The sequence below is a fragment of the Pleurodeles waltl genome, chromosome 4_1, assembly GCF_031143425.1.
Source record: "Pleurodeles waltl isolate 20211129_DDA chromosome 4_1, aPleWal1.hap1.20221129, whole genome shotgun sequence".
Taxonomy (NCBI): Eukaryota; Metazoa; Chordata; class Amphibia; order Caudata; family Salamandridae; genus Pleurodeles; species Pleurodeles waltl.
The window spans coordinates 481,358,916-481,380,024 of NC_090442.1; the positions used below are offsets into that span (position 1 = coordinate 481,358,916).

At 47.3% G+C, this 21,109-nt stretch overlaps 1 protein-coding gene across 1 annotated transcript in view; it reads right to left on the reverse strand.

Annotated features, from left to right (window-relative positions):
- Positions 1 to 21,109, reverse strand: part of PTPRQ (protein tyrosine phosphatase receptor type Q) — a 1,423,303-nt gene that overhangs the window by 572,609 nt on the left and 829,585 nt on the right. Inside the window, exon 32 of the mRNA XM_069227528.1 lies at positions 6,552 to 6,653. Coding sequence (XP_069083629.1) covers positions 6,552 to 6,653 — 102 coding nt within the window. The remainder of the gene's footprint in view (positions 1 to 6,551; positions 6,654 to 21,109) is intronic.

Below are 21,109 nucleotides of genomic sequence, written 5' to 3' on the forward strand. Positions count from 1 at the left end.
AGGATATCCATAGAGGAACCGACCCGACGTCGTGAGTCAAGCCGGCTTATCTCAACCACGACCTGGCCTGACTTGCAGGTTTGTCCCGCTGAAAAGCTCCAGAGCTCCAGACTTCCAGGATTTCCCAGAGGGCCCCTGGAAAGGCAATCCGATGATATTGACTCAAAATCAGCTTGCTGTGGAGGGTAGTTCAACACCAGAGAGAAAAAGCTCCAAAAAGTGACAAAGTCTGAACGTAAAAAGACTTCCCATGCAGCGTATCCAAGGAAGGCTCCAGGGACGTCAGATCCAAATTCAACATTGGCCTGGATGAAGATTTCTGTCCTGAAAAGTCATCTAAGTCCGAAGGTAGAATTCTTCACTAACGTCTCCTGCGCTGCGTTTACCAAGAGGACTCCAGGAAGGATGGATCGGATTGGTGACTTCATCCCGGTGAGAAACATCCTAAAAAAAAAAGACTAAGGCCCTTATTATGAATACGGCGGGATTCCCCGCCGTGTTCATGCTGGCGGTCTAAACACAGACCGCCAGCCCGATGAGGACCCCGCCGGCCCAATAAAGAACATTCCACTGGGTCGGCGGGCGGAAAGTGTTTCTGGCAGCCGGCCCAGCGGAAAAAAACATATCTCGAGTTCCACTTATCTGATTTTAATCATTTTTGAGTCGTTTTAAAGATAAAAATATAATCTATTTGTATAAATTAGTGCTGGATTTTTATTGTGTTTTACTTATTTGCTGTTTTGTGATTTTTAAAATTCTTTACACACCTGTCTACCAAGTTAAGCCTTGTTGCTCATTGCCAAGCGACAAAGGGTTGAGCTGGGATTAATTTATTGTGACCTAACTGGACCTAGTGGGGGTTAGTAGCCAACTGTTAAGTGTAGGTACTTACCTGCCCTTACCAATAATCCACTTTCCAACAATCACCAATTAATCACCAATTAAAAGGACCTCATGTAAGGGGTATTCTAAGAGGAGGGATTCCAAGCTGTTAAAAAAGAGCATCTGTTGCATGCTGTTTCGATGTTTGAGCGGCATTACGGTAGCAATTAATCAAGAGCAAGGGCCTTTTTCTATGACCAATAATCAGCCCATTGCTAATTGCCATTTGCAGAGCCGGAGAGGTTGGTGAGGGAGGCATAACTTTGATCCATCTGTTCCTCCCAAAGGCCTGCCAAATAGGCTTGATTTGCTCACAGGTTTAAAGAGCTCAAAATAACCATATAGTTTTGACGGGCTAAAAGCCAACGTTTCCTGCAAACAGATGATGTTGCTTTCTTGCAAGAGTGATATTGCGGATTTACTGTTCAGCACTAATTTAAGGCAAGCCACTTTCCATGAAGTTATTCTGATCATAGATTTTCCTAAGGTTCCCATGAGTTTTCTTGTATCAATGATGTACTGGTTAGAAATGCACCTTATAAGTCCGCTGTTGACCCATGGTCTGCTCGTTCCGAGTCGCAAGTTCATTACTCTTTATTGCGAAAATTACCTTCCTTTGATTCTGGACGATTTGAATTTCCAGCGAGTTTGTAGTTTTTGTAACAGTGGGTAACCAATCATACACAGTGCCCCAGGCCCTTTTAAACATGGCCTCCATGGGTTGGACTTCGTTTACGGGAGCAAGACATGGAGGTATTTAGATGACTGACGTTTTAAAAGTTCAATCCCCCAGTCCTCAAATGTTTTAAACTCCCTCAGAATGGCCTCGACCTGTTCCGGACTTTGCCAGGTAGATATTGTAGCCTCTATCAAGCCTTTCCCTGGTACTGTTGCAAAGTTTACCAATGTTATTTTTTCAGAGATAATTGTCTTTATTGCTGGAATGCATTTAAACAGATGCAGCAGATTCCCTCTATTTAGTATATTGTGAGCTCCACTTGGAATTTAGTGCAGGATACATACAAGTTCAAGTTTATCTGTAGCCCTACCATGACTGGGTTCCCTTTGTCCTGACTCGTTTTCTGTGTTTCTCCATTGCAAATTCTCCGGGCTATGTAAGGAAAGGTTGACTTGTTCCCAAGGAGGCCTGTGAGCTGGATCAGAGGGCTTATCAAGGGCCCGAAAAGGGTGGAAATAATTGCTACAAGGCCCTCCTTTGTGGCTGCGGTCTTGATCAGGTACGATCTGTCGCTCATTTGAGCAGTTGTTCAAATTAAGCACTTGTATGTGATGTGCCAAATTCTGATCCATCCACCCACACAGGTCTAAGAAATGGTAGGAATCCATATGTGGAGGAAAAGAGACTGTTTCACAGGGTCCAGTTGGTAGAACATGCGGCCTAACTGGATAGTGCAGTGGACATGCAGGGTTGTTAAAGGATCTCTCCTCATGGTCCCAATTGTTACATAGGTCTGTCTGTTGGATGTTCCTGCATCCATTCATATTTAACACCGATCCACAATGAGCAGAGCTCCATTCTTGCCAGGTAAATTGTTCTGGATTGACGTTGGGCTCCTGGGTGGCTGCCCAATAGGTATCTGTGCGTGGTGCTCTGTTAGTTTGTCCATTCAAATGGATAGGGATGTTTTGCTTACGGAGAGGCTTTTAGAAGTGTCTGGATGCTTATTTTCCTGGCTGGTCAATGTATTGGGCCCCCTGGCTGCCATAGAGCCCCATTGTTGACTCAAGCTTGATATAGTTGTCATATAGCATTGAACTGAAGAAGGCCTTGCATTGCTGGAACCCTCAGGGGTGGCAAAAGGCAGAGAGGATTGGACATTAACCTTGCCAGTTCGATTTATTTCCTGTTGTCTAGCTTGTGTCTTGTCAAGGTAGTTCTCTTTATTGTATTGGGAAGTGGAGTCTCCATGGTAAACTGGCATTAACAAGTCATCCGTTGTCACTACCTCCATCTGATTCTCTAAGACTATTGGAGCCTACGTCTTGTTTAGGTGCTGGTGCCTGCATATGCAGGGAAGTTATATTTTCCTGTTGAACAGACATGGTTTCACAAATATGCTCTTTCGGGTGTCTATTAGTCTTTACATCTACTGCAGTAGGCTAGTCTGAGGCCACTTTCTTATTTATGCTCTGCCGTGTGTTGTTAAAGACTGTGGAACTAATATGGTCGCTAATACCCTTTTCTTCTTGACCACTAGATGTCGACCTGTTTCCGGGTTCAGAGCCTTCTAGTGCAGCATTTGTACATTCCGCTTGGGGCTTAGTAGCTCTGAGTAATTGATTAATATCTGTAAATATAGGGAAGTATTGTGAAGCATCTTCTCCTGATTTTGATGTTACCCTTGTGATGTTAGACCACTGTGCATTAAGGCGCTGCTTTTTAGTATGCTTTTGGAGTTTCATTTTTGCTCTTCTTGTCAAGTGGGAGGAGTTTGCTGTGTCACAAGGTCCTACTAGGCTTGGGGTCCAGCTGACTTTGTCCTCTCTACTTTGTCGCAGGGTTGGCGGTGCCTTTTTGAAAGATTGGTTACACGGGTGTTGTTATCTGATAGTTCTGTTGGTGAGGCAGGCACTCCCCCTGATTTGAGCCCTATTTCAGCTAGAGGTGGTATTTGAGGTATCACTGTAAAGGGAGATCTGATTAAAGTGTTGGATGTATCGGTAGACTGAGTGCTGTTGGATATCCTCTTCTTCTGGTCAGGCCCCTGATCTCCTAGTCGATTTCTTACACTCTCAATTATAGACCTTAATATCTCGGGTAGGGTGCTCAATTTGTCAATCAGTGGTGAGCATGCACAGGGTTGGTCATCCCAAGCTTTTCCATACTCTTTCCAAGTTGCTTAATCTATTTCCAATACTGGGCAAGATCAAGGCTATTGACTGAATTAGATCAATCTGTTGTTCCATTTTTTTAGGCTGCCATATAAGTGCACTCACTATTGTATCTTGCTTTAGAATGATAAATGCAAGATAACTGATGAGGACTGAAAGAGACTCCTGGGGCTGGTTGATGGAGATTCATGCTCACCTGTATGTGGCATTTTACCCAGACCATACATCTGGCCAGATTTCGGAGATGGATTACAAGCCATAGAGCCCTCAAGGAGGTTTTCAATCTGAGTTTCCAGTGAAGCAGGGAGTTGTCCTGGGAGGTTTCCAAGCTTTTGATCAGTTATTCTCTTCCTTCTAGGCTTTATTGCTGCTCTTGGTGAGTGTGCATGGATGGGGGGAAAACCTCTGTCTCATTATCTGATTGATCTCATTCTACTATTTCCGCAAGTGGGTCCTGGGCTGACATTGTGCTATGGACTAGTGCCTTTAGCTCCAGAACGCGTGTTGATGGAGTACTTAATAAGGTTGAGATGGGCAACACTTCCAGACACTGTGGGTCCTCTGTCTGCTGTTCCTTCGTGAGCACAACTTTTGGTATTGTCGTTGAGCTCTGGGAGTCTAGTACTAGACCACCTGGAGAAACTGCTAAGGCAGCATCTCCCTGTTCCAGAGTCTTCCCTGGTTGCCCTGAAAGCCTCAGGCTTGAGTTCGAACTGGATTTTTGGAGCTCTAATGTGCCTAATTTTTCAGCCAGCTGTTCATCGTTTGGGCTTACAGTATCAGCTGATAGTTTTTTAGCCTGTAGTGCATCATTACTGGCTGTCGAGTGGACCCCCTTTACCGGTGTGTTGAGGAAGTACTCTAAAATGAGCCCTTGTGCCTGGCCCCAGGCCTTATACTCTTTGAGTTTGGGGGTCATTGAATGTTTGAGCTCCGTTGCCAGGATAAAAAGAGAGGGTGAGGGAGATGCAGGCGGAACTGGTATATCTTTGAGGGTATGGGCACCCCTGCACCAGAGGACATTGAAGCTTGCCTCCCTGCCTTGTGGGGGGAGGTACTATTGCATCCTGCATCTAACCCCATAGTGGGCCCATTGCATGGAGTTGGGCTGAAGATTTCTGAATCAAATTACTGCTCCAGGTACTCGTGCAATTTTTCGGAAGAAGCCCCTGCTACAGAGGCAAATACAGGTTGCTCTAATGATCGGTTTGCTGTGAATATGTGACCTTTGCTCCGCTGGCAGACTTTCCTTTTCAGCATGTCTTAGGTTGTAGTAGGTCACGTTAGGTAAGAGATTGCATCTGTAGCAGAAGCGGATTGTATGGTCGTCCTTCACCGGAGAGTTGGAATGTTAATGCGATTGGGGAACGCCAGATACACTGCAAGCCGCACTCAGACTATCTTGGCCGCCTCCACGGGCACCTGTGTCATGCTCTTCACAGCGACCAGCTACAGCCGCCACACTTGCAGTTCCAACAATAAGCAACATGTCCTCTTGGATCATAGGTACAAGGTAAGGCTGGATACAAATTAGTCAATGGAGTCCAGAGAACGGTTTGACGATGGGTAAGCTTATAAATGGACTTATGAACTTGTAGGCCAGCACCCAGGAAGGTTTGCCCTTCTTCTTCCCTCACTCAACTCTACTGGCGAGAAAGCTGTGGGCAACAAGGCATGCAGGTAGGTCACGTGACGGCCGAGGGCTTGCTGAGGGCATGCTTAGTGTTTGTTAAAATGAATAGTTAAAGAATAATTGATGACAAGGTGGCAGGCTCGGGGGGACCTGTGGCAAGTGCCATGTGTCAGAAAGCAACGGGGGGCAGAGGGCAACAGAATGACCAAGTGAGCGGGGCACTGACAAATGAGTGGGTGAGGCTAAAAAAGGCTATGGGCTTAGAATTCCCCAGCCCTAGCCAAAACGACTCTCCATTCGCCACTCACCACTCACCGCTTGCTGCTTTTCACAGCTTTTTCTCCATTTCACGGTCGCCACGCCATGCTGGTTACTGCACCCTCAAAATACTCAGGCCAGTGAGGCCAGCCATCCCAGCGACCCGGCCGACTCAGCCTGGGTTTCAGTAATCGTCCCCGTTCAGGGGCGGTTCAAGAGCCACCGGCAAGGGCTTGCATAGGCGCGCACAGGCTCAGGCTCCGGTCTGGAGATCTGGGGGTCAGGTTGCTCTCTCAGGCTGCTCTCTCCGCACCCTGCCCTGCTCACCGCTCCCACAGTGCTCTCGCCGACGCCAACGTCACAACATCACCAACCATAGGACACCAATGTTACACTAGGTGACTCAGTAAAAGACTGCCAGATACATTTCTGAAAAAGCTCCTGTTAACTCCTGTAATTAGTATTATTAACGACTATTGAATTGGTTATTCTTAACAAAGAATTATTCGCAATGGTAATGGGATGATTATCAACAGAAACACTGGTAATAGAAAACTAGGGATTCGAATCTTAGCCAATACTAACATAGGTACACACGAAAATCAAAATGATTAACCAGCCACAGCAGTAGTCATTTTCAAGCAGCGGAGCTAAAAAAAAAAGCAGCACTTCACCGGGTCCCTAGGATCTGAGTGAGATGATTTTCCTTTTTTAGAGATCAGTTAATTTCTGTAGCTCACAAATGGTGCTTTACTGTGCCGTCAGTACCCATAAACTCCACAACATACTATCATGAAAAAAGCAACAACAATGACGTATGGCTTATACGGAGCACCGCAAAAGCTCAATAGCGAGAGATACAGTTTGTGCAGTAACTCAAAAGTAAGCTAGCCGCACAGGAGCATGCTAATTGTATTAAACTTACCATCTTCTTCAGTCATGATGCTCAGGGATGCACTGCGAATGCCTTCACCTTTGGAAGTGCTGGCTGAAATGCCCAGAGTATATGCAGTATGCTTCTTTAGGCCTAAAAAGTATGGACACACAAAAAGTAAACATTAAATGTTCATTAACATGTCACCTTTAGGCACTGTTGATCTTGACCAGCAAATTTGTTCATTAATTCATATAGTATGACTGGCACTGCGAAACTGCTTCTAAGCACTGTGCATTAAAATATCTAAGATTGCACAGCATATCAGCACCCTGGAAGAAACGTTAGGAACTGACCAGCCAATCAGAACGTTCCTTTTTCATGTAATAGTTACTGTAAAATGCCCACAAAAGGAACATTTTGGGCTGTCATATCCCTGACCTCTAATGTGCTGTATGTCACCCCTCTGTTCCCAGCCTATGGCAAACACTGGTGTAAATAGGAAGCATAGTCAGAGCAGGAGCTGCCTCTAACTTTAAAGGCAGAGTGAAAAAATGCGTCCATTCACGTACAACACTCACAGTATAGAAACAGCACTCATCGCTGCCATGGACAATATCTACATGATCTTTGACAGAGGAGACATGGCAGCCCTCATTCTCCTGGAGCTCTCTGCAACATGTGACACCTCCCCATCTTCGTAAGGTGTCGCCATTAGATTGGCATCCAATGACCCACTATCCAAGGGATCTTCTCCTTCTTAATGAATAGAACACAAGCTGTCAGGCCAGGCATCTTACTTCTCGGAAACCTGCACAACCATCTATGGAGTGACCCCAGGCTTACAGCTCAGCCCCACCCCTGTTTGTCGGTAGGTGTTTGAGTAAGTGTGGGATTAGGTGTTGTGGGTATGTTCTTGGTTGGAGTTGTGGGAGTAGTAGTGCAGGTTAAGGGGCAGAGGGAGCAGGTGAAGGCTTCTTCCATGTAATGCAATGTGGTACCCCAGCAGAGGGTGTTACAACAGCTGGGGTTTCAAGGCGCAAAAGACAGCCAAAGGGAGTGGTAGTTCAAAGGAGGGCTAGTGTTTCTGGTGCTGGGCGTGGTATAGGTACAGATGGACCCAGAGAACAGATCCTGAGAGTGGGCAGGATTACAGGGGGCAGTAAGTGGGTCTGAGGAGGGGCACATTGGCAGGGAAGGAGAAAGGAGCAAGGAAAAGTTAAGGAAGCGGGGGAGAAAGGAGGGAGCGCAGAGAGGACAGGAAAGGGGTGCTGGAAAAGGGTACGCAGAAAAGATGGAGAAACACGGTACAAAGGTCGACAAAAGAGCAAGAGAGACAGTAGGCCAGATAAAGGAGCAAGAAAGAAGCAAAAGGAGCTAGAGAAATATCACAGAGAGCTAAAAAAGGCAAAACGAAAGAGAGGAAATTCATAAAGAGATAAACAAGTGTTACAAACAGCAAGGGAAGTGGCAGAATAGTTGGAGAGAGTGAGAGAGGGATAGAGACAGAGAGAGAGAAAAAAGTGAGAGAGTAGGAAAGACAAAGAGACCAAGTGAGTGCCAGGTCTGCAAAGGCCTTGACTGGTCAAAGAATAGGTTGCAGGTAAGCCAGGGGGGCTGTGTCTAGGCACCTGCTTAACGGCTGCAGCCATCATTAAGTAAGTGCTGGGAGAGGGGAGAAGCGTAGGGGGCTGTGAGAGTGGGGAGGAGTACATGGGGCGGTGCTGGTGCCGAAGAGGAGTGCATCTGCGGGGAAGGAGACAAGCATCAGGAACCGGTACGAGAAGGGTTAAGAGAGAGGGTGGGAATGGGGCGAAGGAAGGGGATACACAGAGAAGATGGGGAAACACTGCAAAAAGGTCTGAAAAGGAGAGAGAGAAAGGCAAAAGGAGCAAGAGAAAGGCCACAAAGAGTGAGAAAAGGGTAAAATGAGTGAGAGAAAAGGCACACAAAGCAAGACAAAATGTTCAAAAATCACAGAAAGAGTGAGAGAAAAGGCAAAGGAAGGGAAAGAAAAGGCACAAAGACTGAGAGAAGTGGCACAAGCCACAGAAAAGGTGAGAGGAAAGGCACAAAGAGCAAGAGAAAAAACATAGAGTGAGAGAAGTGACACAAAAGTTGCAGCGAGAGAAAGAGAGAGAGAGAGAGCGATCAGGGTGAGAGAGAGAGAGAGAGCGCAGGTTGAGAGAGAGAGAGAGAGAGAGAGAGAGAGAGAGAGAAAGAGAGAGAGCGAGAGAGAGAGAGCGATCAGGGTGAGAGAGAGAGAGAGAGCGCGCAGGTTGAGAGAGAGAGAGAGAGAGAGAGAGAGAAAGAGAGAGAGAGAGAGAGAGAGAGCGATCAGGGTGAGAGAGAGAGAGAGAGAGCGCAGGTTGAGAGAGAGAGAGAGAGAGAGAGAGAGAGAGAGAGAGAGAAAGAGAGGGAGCGAAGCTCGGTGCCTCCAGGTACTGGATCCAGGGCCGCAAAGGCCTTTACCGGTCATGAGAGCTGGTCGAGGAAACGTTAAGGGGAAGCTGGGCTTAATGCACTTACTTGACTTTCCGACCTCGAGTCTCTGAAGTCTCCTCTGCATGGTTTTATAAACTGAGGATGCTACACCAGATTCTGAGCTTCCGTTTAAGCTGCATCTCAGCCAGCATAGCACAAGTAGGTCTGGAACTCAGAGTATCTTGGCATCCATGTGTTCACTGAAATGTGCCTAGGTGGGGCTGAACAACGCTGCATAGCAGGACATTGACATTAATATATCTGATTCTCCCTGTCCTATTCTATGTTTCCGTCCTCAAGCTCCATATTTCTACATTTTACTGTGCCTGTCTTGAATAGTCAACTGTTTATGCTACGGTGCTCTTGTGACCACCTAACCTTTAAAGGCCAGTTACCTATATACTGAGTGACTCCCAGTTGTTTCCTCTTCATTCCAGCCGCATGAAACTCTTCTTAGGACTGTATGTGCGCTTTACAAAAACACACAGCATGCAGGACACTCTATAGCATGCTTAAAAAGTTATCAATTTAGTGAAAAATGCTTTTTGCATCAAAGTTGTTCATTTTGCTGCAGCCGACGTCAGCGGCGTGCTGCGCGCTGTCTCTCCTAGCATTTCATCTTCAGAGAATCCATCTTAGAATCTTGTTGGCTACCCGGTCTCTCTGGCTAAGTCCACGATTGCTCCCGTCTTCTCCCTCGACGTGGCTCTCACCACGTGGTATATTCAGAAGAGCACTAAGTGGAAGTTCTAGGGTGGAAAACAGAGGACTATGTGCATTGCTCCCCAGACCAGCCACTCCATACCTCCATTGAGGGCCCTGGGCTTTTTGGTCTCCTAATTCTGGTCCAAGAGAGTGCTTTCTTTGCACTGCTGTCGGCTGCCCCAGAACCTGATCCCCACACTGAGGGCTATACTAACTGGAGACCCTCGCTTTCTGGCAAATAAATAAAGCCGAGCACTAAAGCCAAGGTAAAAGAGCAGATGGAAGTGGTGCTCTTATATCCTTGGAACTCTACTACAACTATTTGGGCATTTGGAGCCCGTGGCTCACTACATTCTGTACCTGGGAGTATTATCCTCATTTGATTTGGGCGCATCAGGAACAGGCAATCAGCTGAGGCCTGTGCAGTCAGAATCAACTGCAGAGGTGAGAGTTGTTTAAGAAGGGCATTCTGCTGTGTCTCACCCTGTATCTACAATGAGGCATGGAGGTTTGGCGTTAGGTGGTGGGAGAGGCTGTAGTCGTACAGTCTTCAGTAAAATGCAGGCCCCCGCCAAGCTAGAACTGGGTGCGACTTGCAGTGGTGGAGCACTAGCACTCCGGCACCCGAAGCAGACATTCTCCTTTTAGTGGGGGAATAAGAAGAGGGGCCACCAGTTGTGTCAGCCTAATATACATCATCACCTTGACTCAACCCAATTTCACGTTTTTTCTTCGCACAACTTTTTTCTTTTCTCCGTATGTGATTGTGCTTGTGCCTGCCCACTAACTCAAGTTTACCCCAAGAGGTTTGTTTCTTGGATCTTAGTCTCTGGAAGACTGTTTTCACTAGATCAAGATACCTATAGTGGAGGACGGCAGCGATCAGTTACAACAAAGGGGAAAAAGCTGTCCTTCCATCATGACAATTAAAAAGCTAAGAAATTGTACTGTTGCAATGAAGTGGCAAGGAGTGGTACAAATAGTGATGAGAGGTAGTAAAAAGATCTGCGCACAGTTGTTCTGGAAGGACTAGCATCGATCCCTGAATTCTTCCCTACAATATTTCCCATAACTACTGGAAATGGAAAAAAAATCAAAAGGAAGTATCGTAATGATCGATGAAGAGTTAAGTGACAATACAGCAAATGGCAAGTGGAACAAGTGCCGAAAGCCGAAGTGAATGCAAAAATAAATAGAACCTTTCTTTCTATTGAATCAAGTAAGCAGCTAACAACTCCATAAGTCACCTCTACTCACATCTCGCCACCGGATTATACACTACCTGGTAGAGAATTGAGCTATCTCCCTTATACAGCTGGGAGCAAGTCACCAAAAGAGACCTTAGAACTATTAATTAGCATACCGACCAATATAACAGACTGAAGTGAATCTATCCTCCTCTCCGGATTGCCCTCTATGAGCATCATTTCAACCGGCAAATGAGCACGTGATCATCTATGAGTCTCTTCAATCATTACAGAGGGAGTTTGAATCTATACTACTACTTTTGTAAAAACACAACATCCAACTCTGACAAGGCTCTGCAAATCCAAACTGCAATACTAAAATCTCTAAATTGCCTGTCCGCCGACGGAAAGGCCGATTTTGAAATGGGAGCTCAAACAAGTAAAGTAATTGACGGCCAAAAAGCACAATCCACATGGAATACTTTAAAAGGTCTAGTGCAACTCAAACTAGCAAAAGAACATGAAAAGGGGAAAAAAGAGAATGGGGAAGGAACAGTTTATTCATTATGTAAGTTATTTACAGAACCCCCACTCAATCTGATGCAAGTACTGAGATAACTGCTCCTCTCTGTTTTCCGATTTTTATTTGCCTCAATGGAGCTGGTTCCTCGGAAAATCCCTCTTTGACCTCTTCCGCACTACAAGAAACAGACCCAAGAAGGATAACAAAAATAATGCAAAAGTAAAGAAGTCCGTGAGAAAAAAAGAAAAGAGCAAATCGCAGAATTGCTAAGAAGAAGCCATGAACAATAAAGTTTGCTCTAACAGATGTCCATTTTAGTGCTGGGATAATCGAAGCAAGTGGTTTCACAAATAAAAAGGCAAACTCAAAGGGTGCACAAGTGGTGAATATGTCCGTCCTTCCATTAAAAAAAGAAGCACAGATGCAATTAAACCCACTGGCCCCAAACTTCATTAGATCTATACTACTACTGGATAGCAGGTGTCCCCACATGTAGTTGCAGCAGTGAGCTCTAACAGTGGTTTTTATTTGACACAGCCAACATTAAATCAGTATTGAGCCCCTGAAGTATCGCACCTCTTCCCAAACGGGAATGATCCTCTAAATAGGCAAATAATTTTAAGGCTACTGCATAAGTTTCCACAACTCCAATCCCTTCCTATCTCTTAAATAAAGTGGGTGTCCTTTGGTCTAATGTGATCCCTACGACAGTGCTTCAGGAAAGGGAAAGACTTCATATAAACAGTTTGGTGTAGTGGGTATTCATTATAAGTCTCCTCCTCCGCTGCGTTCAACACAGGCACCAACCAGGGGAGTGAAACATATGATTTTACTATGGAGTCGTAATGGCCATGAGTAAAATAATGGACCGATGGACACACTTACAAATGCACATTAATGAAGGAGGTAGACAAGTATGGAACCAAAGCCTGCCAAAGTGGATAATATAAAAAATGGATGCCTCTTGGTCTTGGCTCTCAAGGAGCTTCAACATAAACAAATCAAGCAGTGACTCCAAACTGCCTTTTTTGTGCTATTCTGTTGATTATCTCTTGGAACTTGTCTGGATTGGAACTATTTAAGTTGCATAGAGTGATGAGATTCTCCCCAGCAATCATTTGTCTCCAAGAGACCCAGTCTGTACCTGAATTCAACCGGAACAATTATTTTGTTATTGATGTTCCTGCTATATAATGGCCAGGAAAGGTCATGCCAAGTGTGGGTCTCTATCCTCCTTACAGTTGAGATACAGTGGAATTTTGAAACAATACAACTCCGGTGCAACAACATACAATGCATCAAAATTAGGCCTGGTTGGAATTTGTGGAATTTGGCAATCCGGAACTCTGCAAAGTGACCAAAAAACTCCAGCATGCCACGCGGAGTACCACAAGTGACGGTTTACCTTAGGTTGTGCCGTTCACACTGATTTTTAGCACCGAGTGTTTGTCCCGCATTGTAAAATCAGTGTGAATGGCACTACACGCAGTGCAAGAGGGTGCTACTTCTTTTCTGCCACTCGAGTAGATTTTCTACTCAAGCGGCAGCTTTCTCAACGTGAAGGGAAGGTTTCTCAATGCAAGCAGTAGCAACCATCTGTGACCGCTCGCCTTGAAAAATCTCACCAGGAGGTGGTTTGGAGTAAGATTTTCCTCGCTCAGTGTCTCCAACTTAATGTTAGCGAGTGCGAACGAGGAAAAAACTCTACTCCACTATGCGAAGTTTCTCGCAAATCTGTGCTCTGAGAGGAGCACGGAGTGGGAAAAACTCCACAAAATCTGCGAGCAGAGCGCAGTTCACTGCCCACCCCTAATCAAAATAAAACTTCACACAGTAACTGTTTATTTTGCAGACACATTATTCTTATTCAACATATATGTACCTCTGGGCCCAGAATTCAACTCATTGATGAATGAGATATTTGATTTAATAGAGTCCGTCCTCAAGTCAGGAGGAAATTCCCAAATGATAATAATGGGTGACTTTAATGTGAAAATTTCAAATACCATAATAAAAGCATATTGAAACAAGGATCTAGAAGAAGCATGGTCCTTTCCTAATCCCATCTCTCCGTTCAAGATAAAGTCTAATCAGTGCAGAAGAATGTTACTGGAATTGTTGAATGGAATAAACAGCATGTTTTTAAATCGAAGGACAGGCGGGGACAACCTGGCTGCCTTTACCAGTTAAGGGTTACTGACCACTCTATTTTTGATTATGTTATAACCAGTTATAACCTTTATCAGACCTCCTTGCTCCTTAATGCGGAGTGTGTTCAAGACAGTGATCACACACTACTTGTAAAGAAATGGCTCCCTGTTGCAGTTACCCCCCACTTTTTGCCTGATACTGATGCTGACTTGACTGAGAAGTGTGCTGGGACCCTGCTAACCAGGCCCCAGCACCAGTGTTCCTTCCCCTAAAATGTACCATTGTATCCACAATTGGCACACCCTGGCATTCAGATAAGTCCCTTGTAACTGGTACTTCTAGTACCAAGGGCCCTGATGCCAAGGAAGGTCTCTAAGGGCTGCAGCATGTCTTATGCCACCCTAGAGACCCCTCACTCAGCACAGACACACTGCTTACAAGCCTGTGTGTGCTAGTGAGAACAAAATGAGTAAGTCGACATGGCACTCCCCTCAGGGTGCCATGCCAGCCTCTCACTGCCTATGCAGTATAGGTAAGACACCCCTCTAGCAGGCCTTACAGCCCTAAGGCAGGGTGCACTATACCATAGGTGAGGGTACCAGTGCATGAGCACTGTGCCCCTACAGTGTCTAAACAAAACCTTAGACATTGTAAGTGCAGGGTAGCCATAAGAGTATATGGTCTGGGAGTTTGTCAAACACGAACTCCACAGCACCATAATGGCTACACTGAAAACTGGGAAGTTTGGTATCAAACTTCTCAGCACAATAAATGCACACTGATGCCAGTGTACATTTTATTGCAAAATACACCCCAGAGGGCACCTTAGAGGTGCCCCCTGAAACTTAACCAACTAGCTGTGTAGGCTGACTGGTTCCAGCAGCCTGCCACACTAGAGACATGTTGCTGGCCCCATGGGGAGAGTGCCTTTGTCACTCTGAGGCCAGTAACAAAGCCTGCACTGGGTGGAGATGCTAACACCTCCCCCAGGCAGGAGCTGTGACACCTGGCGGTGAGCCTCAAAGGCTCACCCCTTTGTCACAGCCCAGCAGGGCACTCCAGCTTAGTGGAGTTGCCCGCCCCCTCCGGCCACGGCCCCCACTTTTGGCGGCAAGGCTGGAGGGAACAAAGAAAGCAACAAGGAGGAGTCACTGGCCAGTCAGGACAGCCCCTAAGGTGTCCTGAGCTGAAGTGACTCTAACTTTTAGAAATCCTCCATCTTGCAGATGGAGGATTCCCCCAATAGGGTTAGGATTGTGACCCCCTCCCCTTGGGAGGAGGCACAAAGAGGGTGTACCCACCCTCAGGGCTAGTAGCCATTGGCTACTAACCCCCCAGACCTAAACACGCCCTTAAATTTAGTATTTAAGGGCTACCCTGAACCCTAGAAAATTAGATTCCTGCAACTACAAGAAGAAGGACTGCCCAGCTGAAAAACCCCTGCAGCGGAAGACCAGAAGACGACAACTGCCTTGGCTCCAGAAACTCACCGGCCTGTCTCCTGCCTTCCAAAGATCCTGCTCCAGCGACGCCTTCCAAAGGGACCAGCGACCTCGACATCCTCTGAGGACTGCCCCTGCTTCGAAAAGACAAGAAACTCCCGAGGACAGCGGACCTGCTCCAAGAAAAGCTGCAACTTTGTTTCCAGCAGCTTTAAAGAACCCTGCAAGCTCCCCGCAAGAAGCGTGAGACTTGCAACACTGCACCCGGCGACCCCGACTCGGCTGGTGGCGATCCAACACCTCAGGAGGGACCCCAGGACTACTCTGATACTGTGAGTACCAAAACCTGTCCCCCCTGAGCCCCCACAGCGCCGCCTGCAGAGGGAATCCCGAGGCTTCCCCTGACCGCGACTCTTTGAACCTAAAGTCCCGACGCCTGGGAGAGACCCTGCACCCGCAGCCCCCAGGACCTGAAGGACCGGACTTTCACTGGAGAAGTGACCCCCAGGAGTCCCTCTCCCTTGCCCAAGTGGAGGTTTCCCCGAGGAATCCCCCCCTTGCCTGCCTGCAGCGCTGAAGAGATCCCGAGATCTCTCATAGACTAACATTGCGAACCCGACGCTTGTTTCTACACTGCACCCGGCCGCCCCCGCGCCGCTGAGGGTGAAATTTCTGTGTGGACTTGTGTCCCCCCCGGTGCCCTACAAAACCCCCCTGGTCTGCCCTCCGAAGACGCGGGTACTTACCTGCAAGCAGACCGGAACCGGGGCACCCCCTTCTCTCCATTCTAGCCTATGTGTTTTGGGCACCACTTTGAACTCTGCACCTGACCGGCCCTGAGCTGCTGGTGTGGTGACTTTGGGGTTGCTCTGAACCCCCAACGGTGGGCTACCTTGGACCAAGAACTGAACCCTGTAAGTGTCTTACTTACCTGGTAAAACTAACAAAAACTTACCTCCCCCAGGAACTGTGAAAATTGCACTAAGTGTCCACTTTTAAAACAGCTATTTGTCAATAACTTGAAAAGTATACATGCAATTTTGATGATTTGAAGTTCCTAAAGTACTTACCTGCAATACCTTTCGAATGAGCTATTACATGTAGAATTTGAACCTGTGGTTCTTAAAATAAACTAAGAAAAGATATTTTTCTATACAAAAACCTATTGGCTGGATTTGTCTCTGAGTGTGTGTACCTCATTTATTGTCTATGTGTATGTACAACAAATGCTTAACACTACTCCTTGGATAAGCCTACTGCTCGACCACACTACCACAAAATAGAGCATTAGTATTATCTATTTTTACCACTATTTTACCTCTAAGGGGAACCCTTGGACTCTGTGCATGCTATTCCTTACTTTGAAATAGCACATACAGAGCCAACTTCCTACATTGGTGGATCAGCGGTGGGGTACAAGACTTTGCATTTGCTGGACTACTCAGCCAATACCTGATCACACGACAAATTCCAAAATTGTCATTAGAAATTGATTTTTGCAATTTGAAAAGTTTTCTAAATTCTTAAAAGACCTGCTAGGGCCTTGTGTTAGATCCTGTTTAGCATTTCTTTTAGAGTTTAAAAGTTTGTAAAAGTTTGAATTAGATTCTAGAACCAGTTGTAGATTCTTAAAAAGTATTCCAACTTTTAGAAGCAAAATGTCTAGCACAGATGTGACTGTGGTGGAACTCGACACCACACCTTACCTCCATCTTAAGATGAGGGAGCTAAGGTCACTCTGTAAAATAAAGAAGATAACAATGGGCCCCAAACCTACCAAAATACAGCTCCAGGAGCTTTTGGCAGAGTTTGAAAAGGCCAACCCCTCTGAGGGTGGCAACTCAGAGGAAGAGGATAGTGACTTGGAGGAAAATTCCCCCCTACCAGTCCTATCTAGGGAGAACAGGGTCCCTCAAACCCTGACTCCAAAAATAATAGTCAGAGATGCTGGTTCCCTCACAGGAGAGACCAACACCTCTGAAATCACTGAGGATAGCCCCAGTGAAGAGGACATCCAGTTAGCCAGGATGGCCAAAAGATTGGCTTTGGAAAAGCAGCTCCTAGCCATAGAAAGGGAAAGAAAAGAGATGGGCCTAGGTCCCATCGATGGTGGCAGCAACTTAAATAGGGTCAGAGATTCTCCTGACATCCTAAAAATCCCCAAAGGGATTGTAACAAAATATGAAGATGGTGATGACATCACCAAATGGTTCACAGCTTTTGAGAGGGCTTGTGTAACCAGAAAAGTAAACAGATCTCACTGGGGTGCTCTCCTTTGGGAAATGTTCACTGGAAAGTGTAGGGATAGACTCCTCACACTCTCTGGAAAAGATGCAGAATCTTATGACCTCATGAAGGGTACCCTGATTGAGGGCTTTGGATTCTCCACTGAGGAGTATAGAATTAGATTCAGGGGGGCTCAAAAATCCTCGAGTCAGACCTGGGTTGATTTTGTAGACTACTCAGTAAAAACACTAGATGGTTGGTTAACTGGAAATGAAGTGTGTAACTATGTTGGGCTTTATAATTTGTTTATGAAAGAACACATTTTAAGTAACTGCTTCAATGAAAAGTTGCATCAGTATCTGGTAGACCTAGGTCCAATTTCTCCCCAAGAATTGGGAAAGAAGGCAGACCACTGGGTCAAGACTAGGGTAACCAAAACTTCCACTGGGGGTGACCAAAAGAAAGGGGTTACAAAAACTCCCCAGGAGAAAGTGGGTGACACTAGAAACAAAGAAAAAGAGTCCTCTGTAGGCCCCCAAAAACCAGAACAGGTGGGTGGGCCCCAGGACACAACCCAAAACAAAGGTGGGTACCAGGGTAAGAACTGGGATGCCACTAAGGCATGGTGCCACAACTGTAAACAGTCTGGGCACCACACCAAGGACACTTCTTGTCCCAAAAACAAACCCCAGAACAAAACTCCAGGGGTAACCAGTGTAGCCATGGGAGATGACTCCTCAGATGAGGAGGTCTTCCTAGCCTTCAACTGGAAACAGGGCCCAACAGGTGAGTTGGAGATTCCAGAGGGAAGCAGACACTTCCACCACCTACTGGTGAATGGAATCCCAACCACTGCCCTGAGAGACACTTGTGCCAGTCACACTATTGTGCATGACAGGCTGGTGCTCTCAAACCAGTACATCCCAGGTGAGACTGCCAGGGTAAGAGTTAGCCTAGACAGGGTCACTAAGAGGCCTGTGGCTTTAGTGCCCATAGAAGTGGGTGGCACTCTTAGCTGGAGAAGGGTAGTAGTCAGTGCAGACCTCCCCCTTGATTGTCTCCTTGGAAATGACTACCCAGAGGTTAGTCAGAGCTCAAGAGAGGAACTGGTCCAGTGCCAGTCCTCTCCCAAGGATTCTGGAAGTCCTGCCTCTGCAGTAAATGCAAGCAGGCCCCAGAAGAAGAAGAAAAGAAAACAGAGTAGGAAGGGTGGACAACCTTTAGCCAAGGTTACAGCAAGCCAAGGAGATTCTGCTCCAGTAGGGGAGAACTCCAAAAATGGCCCTGATAAAGTCCAACCTGACCCACAAGAAGTCCTGGCTAGTCAGGCAACTGTTAAACCTGAGTGGGTGGCTCCTCAGCTAACAGAAGAAAGAGTGGAAGAAGGGTGTTTACTACAAGATGTGGTAACCCCCCACTCCAATACAGCAGACAGGCAACCTGAACCCAAAGAAGCCTGTAACTTAGCCCCTTCCCTTTTAGGTGAAGAGCTAAAGGTGTGGTTCTGGGCACTGACAGCTGTCAGTGGCCTCTGCTGGGTGTTAGCCTTTATGGCTGCACTATCCTTAGCATGGTGGTCTGACCCCATGCCAAATAGCAAGTTAGGCCCCCTGACCCTATTGGTCATGGTGGGGTTACTCCAGCTCTGGGTAACCTCTCTGGGTAAGCTAGGGGTGACCCTGGCCAAGATAAGGTTAGCAGAGGTGGACACCTCTAAGACCAAAATAGAAAGAATGGGTGGAGACATTGAAGAGGCAGACAAGAGGCAATTCAGACTAGGTCCTATTACTGTGGAAGTGGGTCAGTTCCCCAAAGGGAATGACCTGAACAGAAGGATGTAAGGCAGAGTAGGCCCTGCAACTAACCAGCCTATTTCTCCTACTCTTCCTCGCCTGACAGACTAGGAAGACTCTCCCAGCTTGGGCTGAGTCTCCTGGCCTGTGGGCTGGGGGGGGCTTGTGTAAAGAAATGGCTCCCTGTTGCAGTTACCCCCCACTTTTTGCCTGATACTGATGCTGACTTGACTGAGAAGTGTGCTGGGACCCTGCTAACCAGGCCCCAGCACCAGTGTTCCTTCCCCTAAAATGTACCATTGTATCCACAATTGGCACACCCTGGCATTCAGATAAGTCCCTTGTAACTGGTACTTCTAGTACCAAGGGCCCTGATGCCAAGGAAGGTCTCTAAGGGCTGCAGCATGTCTTATGCCACCCTAGAGACCCCTCACTCAGCACAGACACACTGCTTACAAGCCTGTGTGTGCTAGTGAGAACAAAATGAGTAAGTCGACATGGCACTCCCCTCAGGGTGCCATGCCAGCCTCTCACTGCCTATGCAGTATAGGTAAGACACCCCTCTAGCAGGCCTTACAGCCCTAAGGCAGGGTGCACTATACCATAGGTGAGGGTACCAGTGCATGAGCACTGTGCCCCTACAGTGTCTAAACAAAACCTTAGACATTGTAAGTGCAGGGTAGCCATAAGAGTATATGGTCTGGGAGTTTGTCAAACACGAACTCCACAGCACCATAATGGCTACACTGAAAACTGGGAAGTTTGGTATCAAACTTCTCAGCACAATAAATGCACACTGATGCCAGTGTACATTTTATTGCAAAATACACCCCAGAGGGCACCTTAGAGGTGCCCCCTGAAACTTAACCAACTAGCTGTGTAGGCTGACTGGTTCCAGCAGCCTGCCACACTAGAGACATGTTGCTGGCCCCATGGGGAGAGTGCCTTTGTCACTCTGAGGCCAGTAACAAAGCCTGCACTGGGTGGAGATGCTAACACCTCCCCCAGGCAGGAGCTGTGACACCTGGCGGTGAGCCTCAAAGGCTCACCCCTTTGTCACAGCCCAGCAGGGCACTCCAGCTTAGTGGAGTTGCCCGCCCCCTCCGGCCACGGCCCCCACTTTTGGCGGCAAGGCTGGAGGGAACAAAGAAAGCAACAAGGAGGAGTCACTGGCCAGTCAGGACAGCCCCTAAGGTGTCCTGAGCTGAAGTGACTCTAACTTTTAGAAATCCTCCATCTTGCAGATGGAGGATTCCCCCAATAGGGTTAGGATTGTGACCCCCTCCCCTTGGGAGGAGGCACAAAGAGGGTGTACCCACCCTCAGGGCTAGTAGCCATTGGCTACTAACCCCCCAGACCTAAACACGCCCTTAAATTTAGTATTTAAGGGCTACCCTGAACCCTAGAAAATTAGATTCCTGCAACTACAAGAAGAAGGACTGCCCAGCTGAAAAACCCCTGCAGCGGAAGACCAGAAGACGACAACTGCCTTGGCTCCAGAAACTCACCGGCCTGTCTCCTGCCTTCCAAAGATCCTGCTCCAGCGACGCCTTCCAAAGGGACCAGCGACCTCGACATCCTCTGAGGACTGCCCCTGCTTCGAAAAGACAAGAAACTCCCGAGGACAGCGGACCTGCTCCAAGAAAAGCTGCAACTTTGTTTCCAGCAGCTTTAAAGAACCCTGCAAGCTCCCCGCAAGAAGCGTGAGACTTGCAACACTGCACCCGGCGACCCCGACTCGGCTGGTGGCGATCCAACACCTCAGGAGGGACCCCAGGACTACTCTGATACTGTGAGTACCAAAACCTGTCCCCCCTGAGCCCCCACAGCGCCGCCTGCAGAGGGAATCCCGAGGCTTCCCCTGACCGCGACTCTTTGAACCTAAAGTCCCGACGCCTGGGAGAGACCCTGCACCCGCAGCCCCCAGGACCTGAAGGACCGGACTTTCACTGGAGAAGTGACCCCCAGGAGTCCCTCTCCCTTGCCCAAGTGGAGGTTTCCCCGAGGAATCCCCCCCTTGCCTGCCTGCAGCGCTGAAGAGATCCCGAGATCTCTCATAGACTAACATTGCGAACCCGACGCTTGTTTCTACACTGCA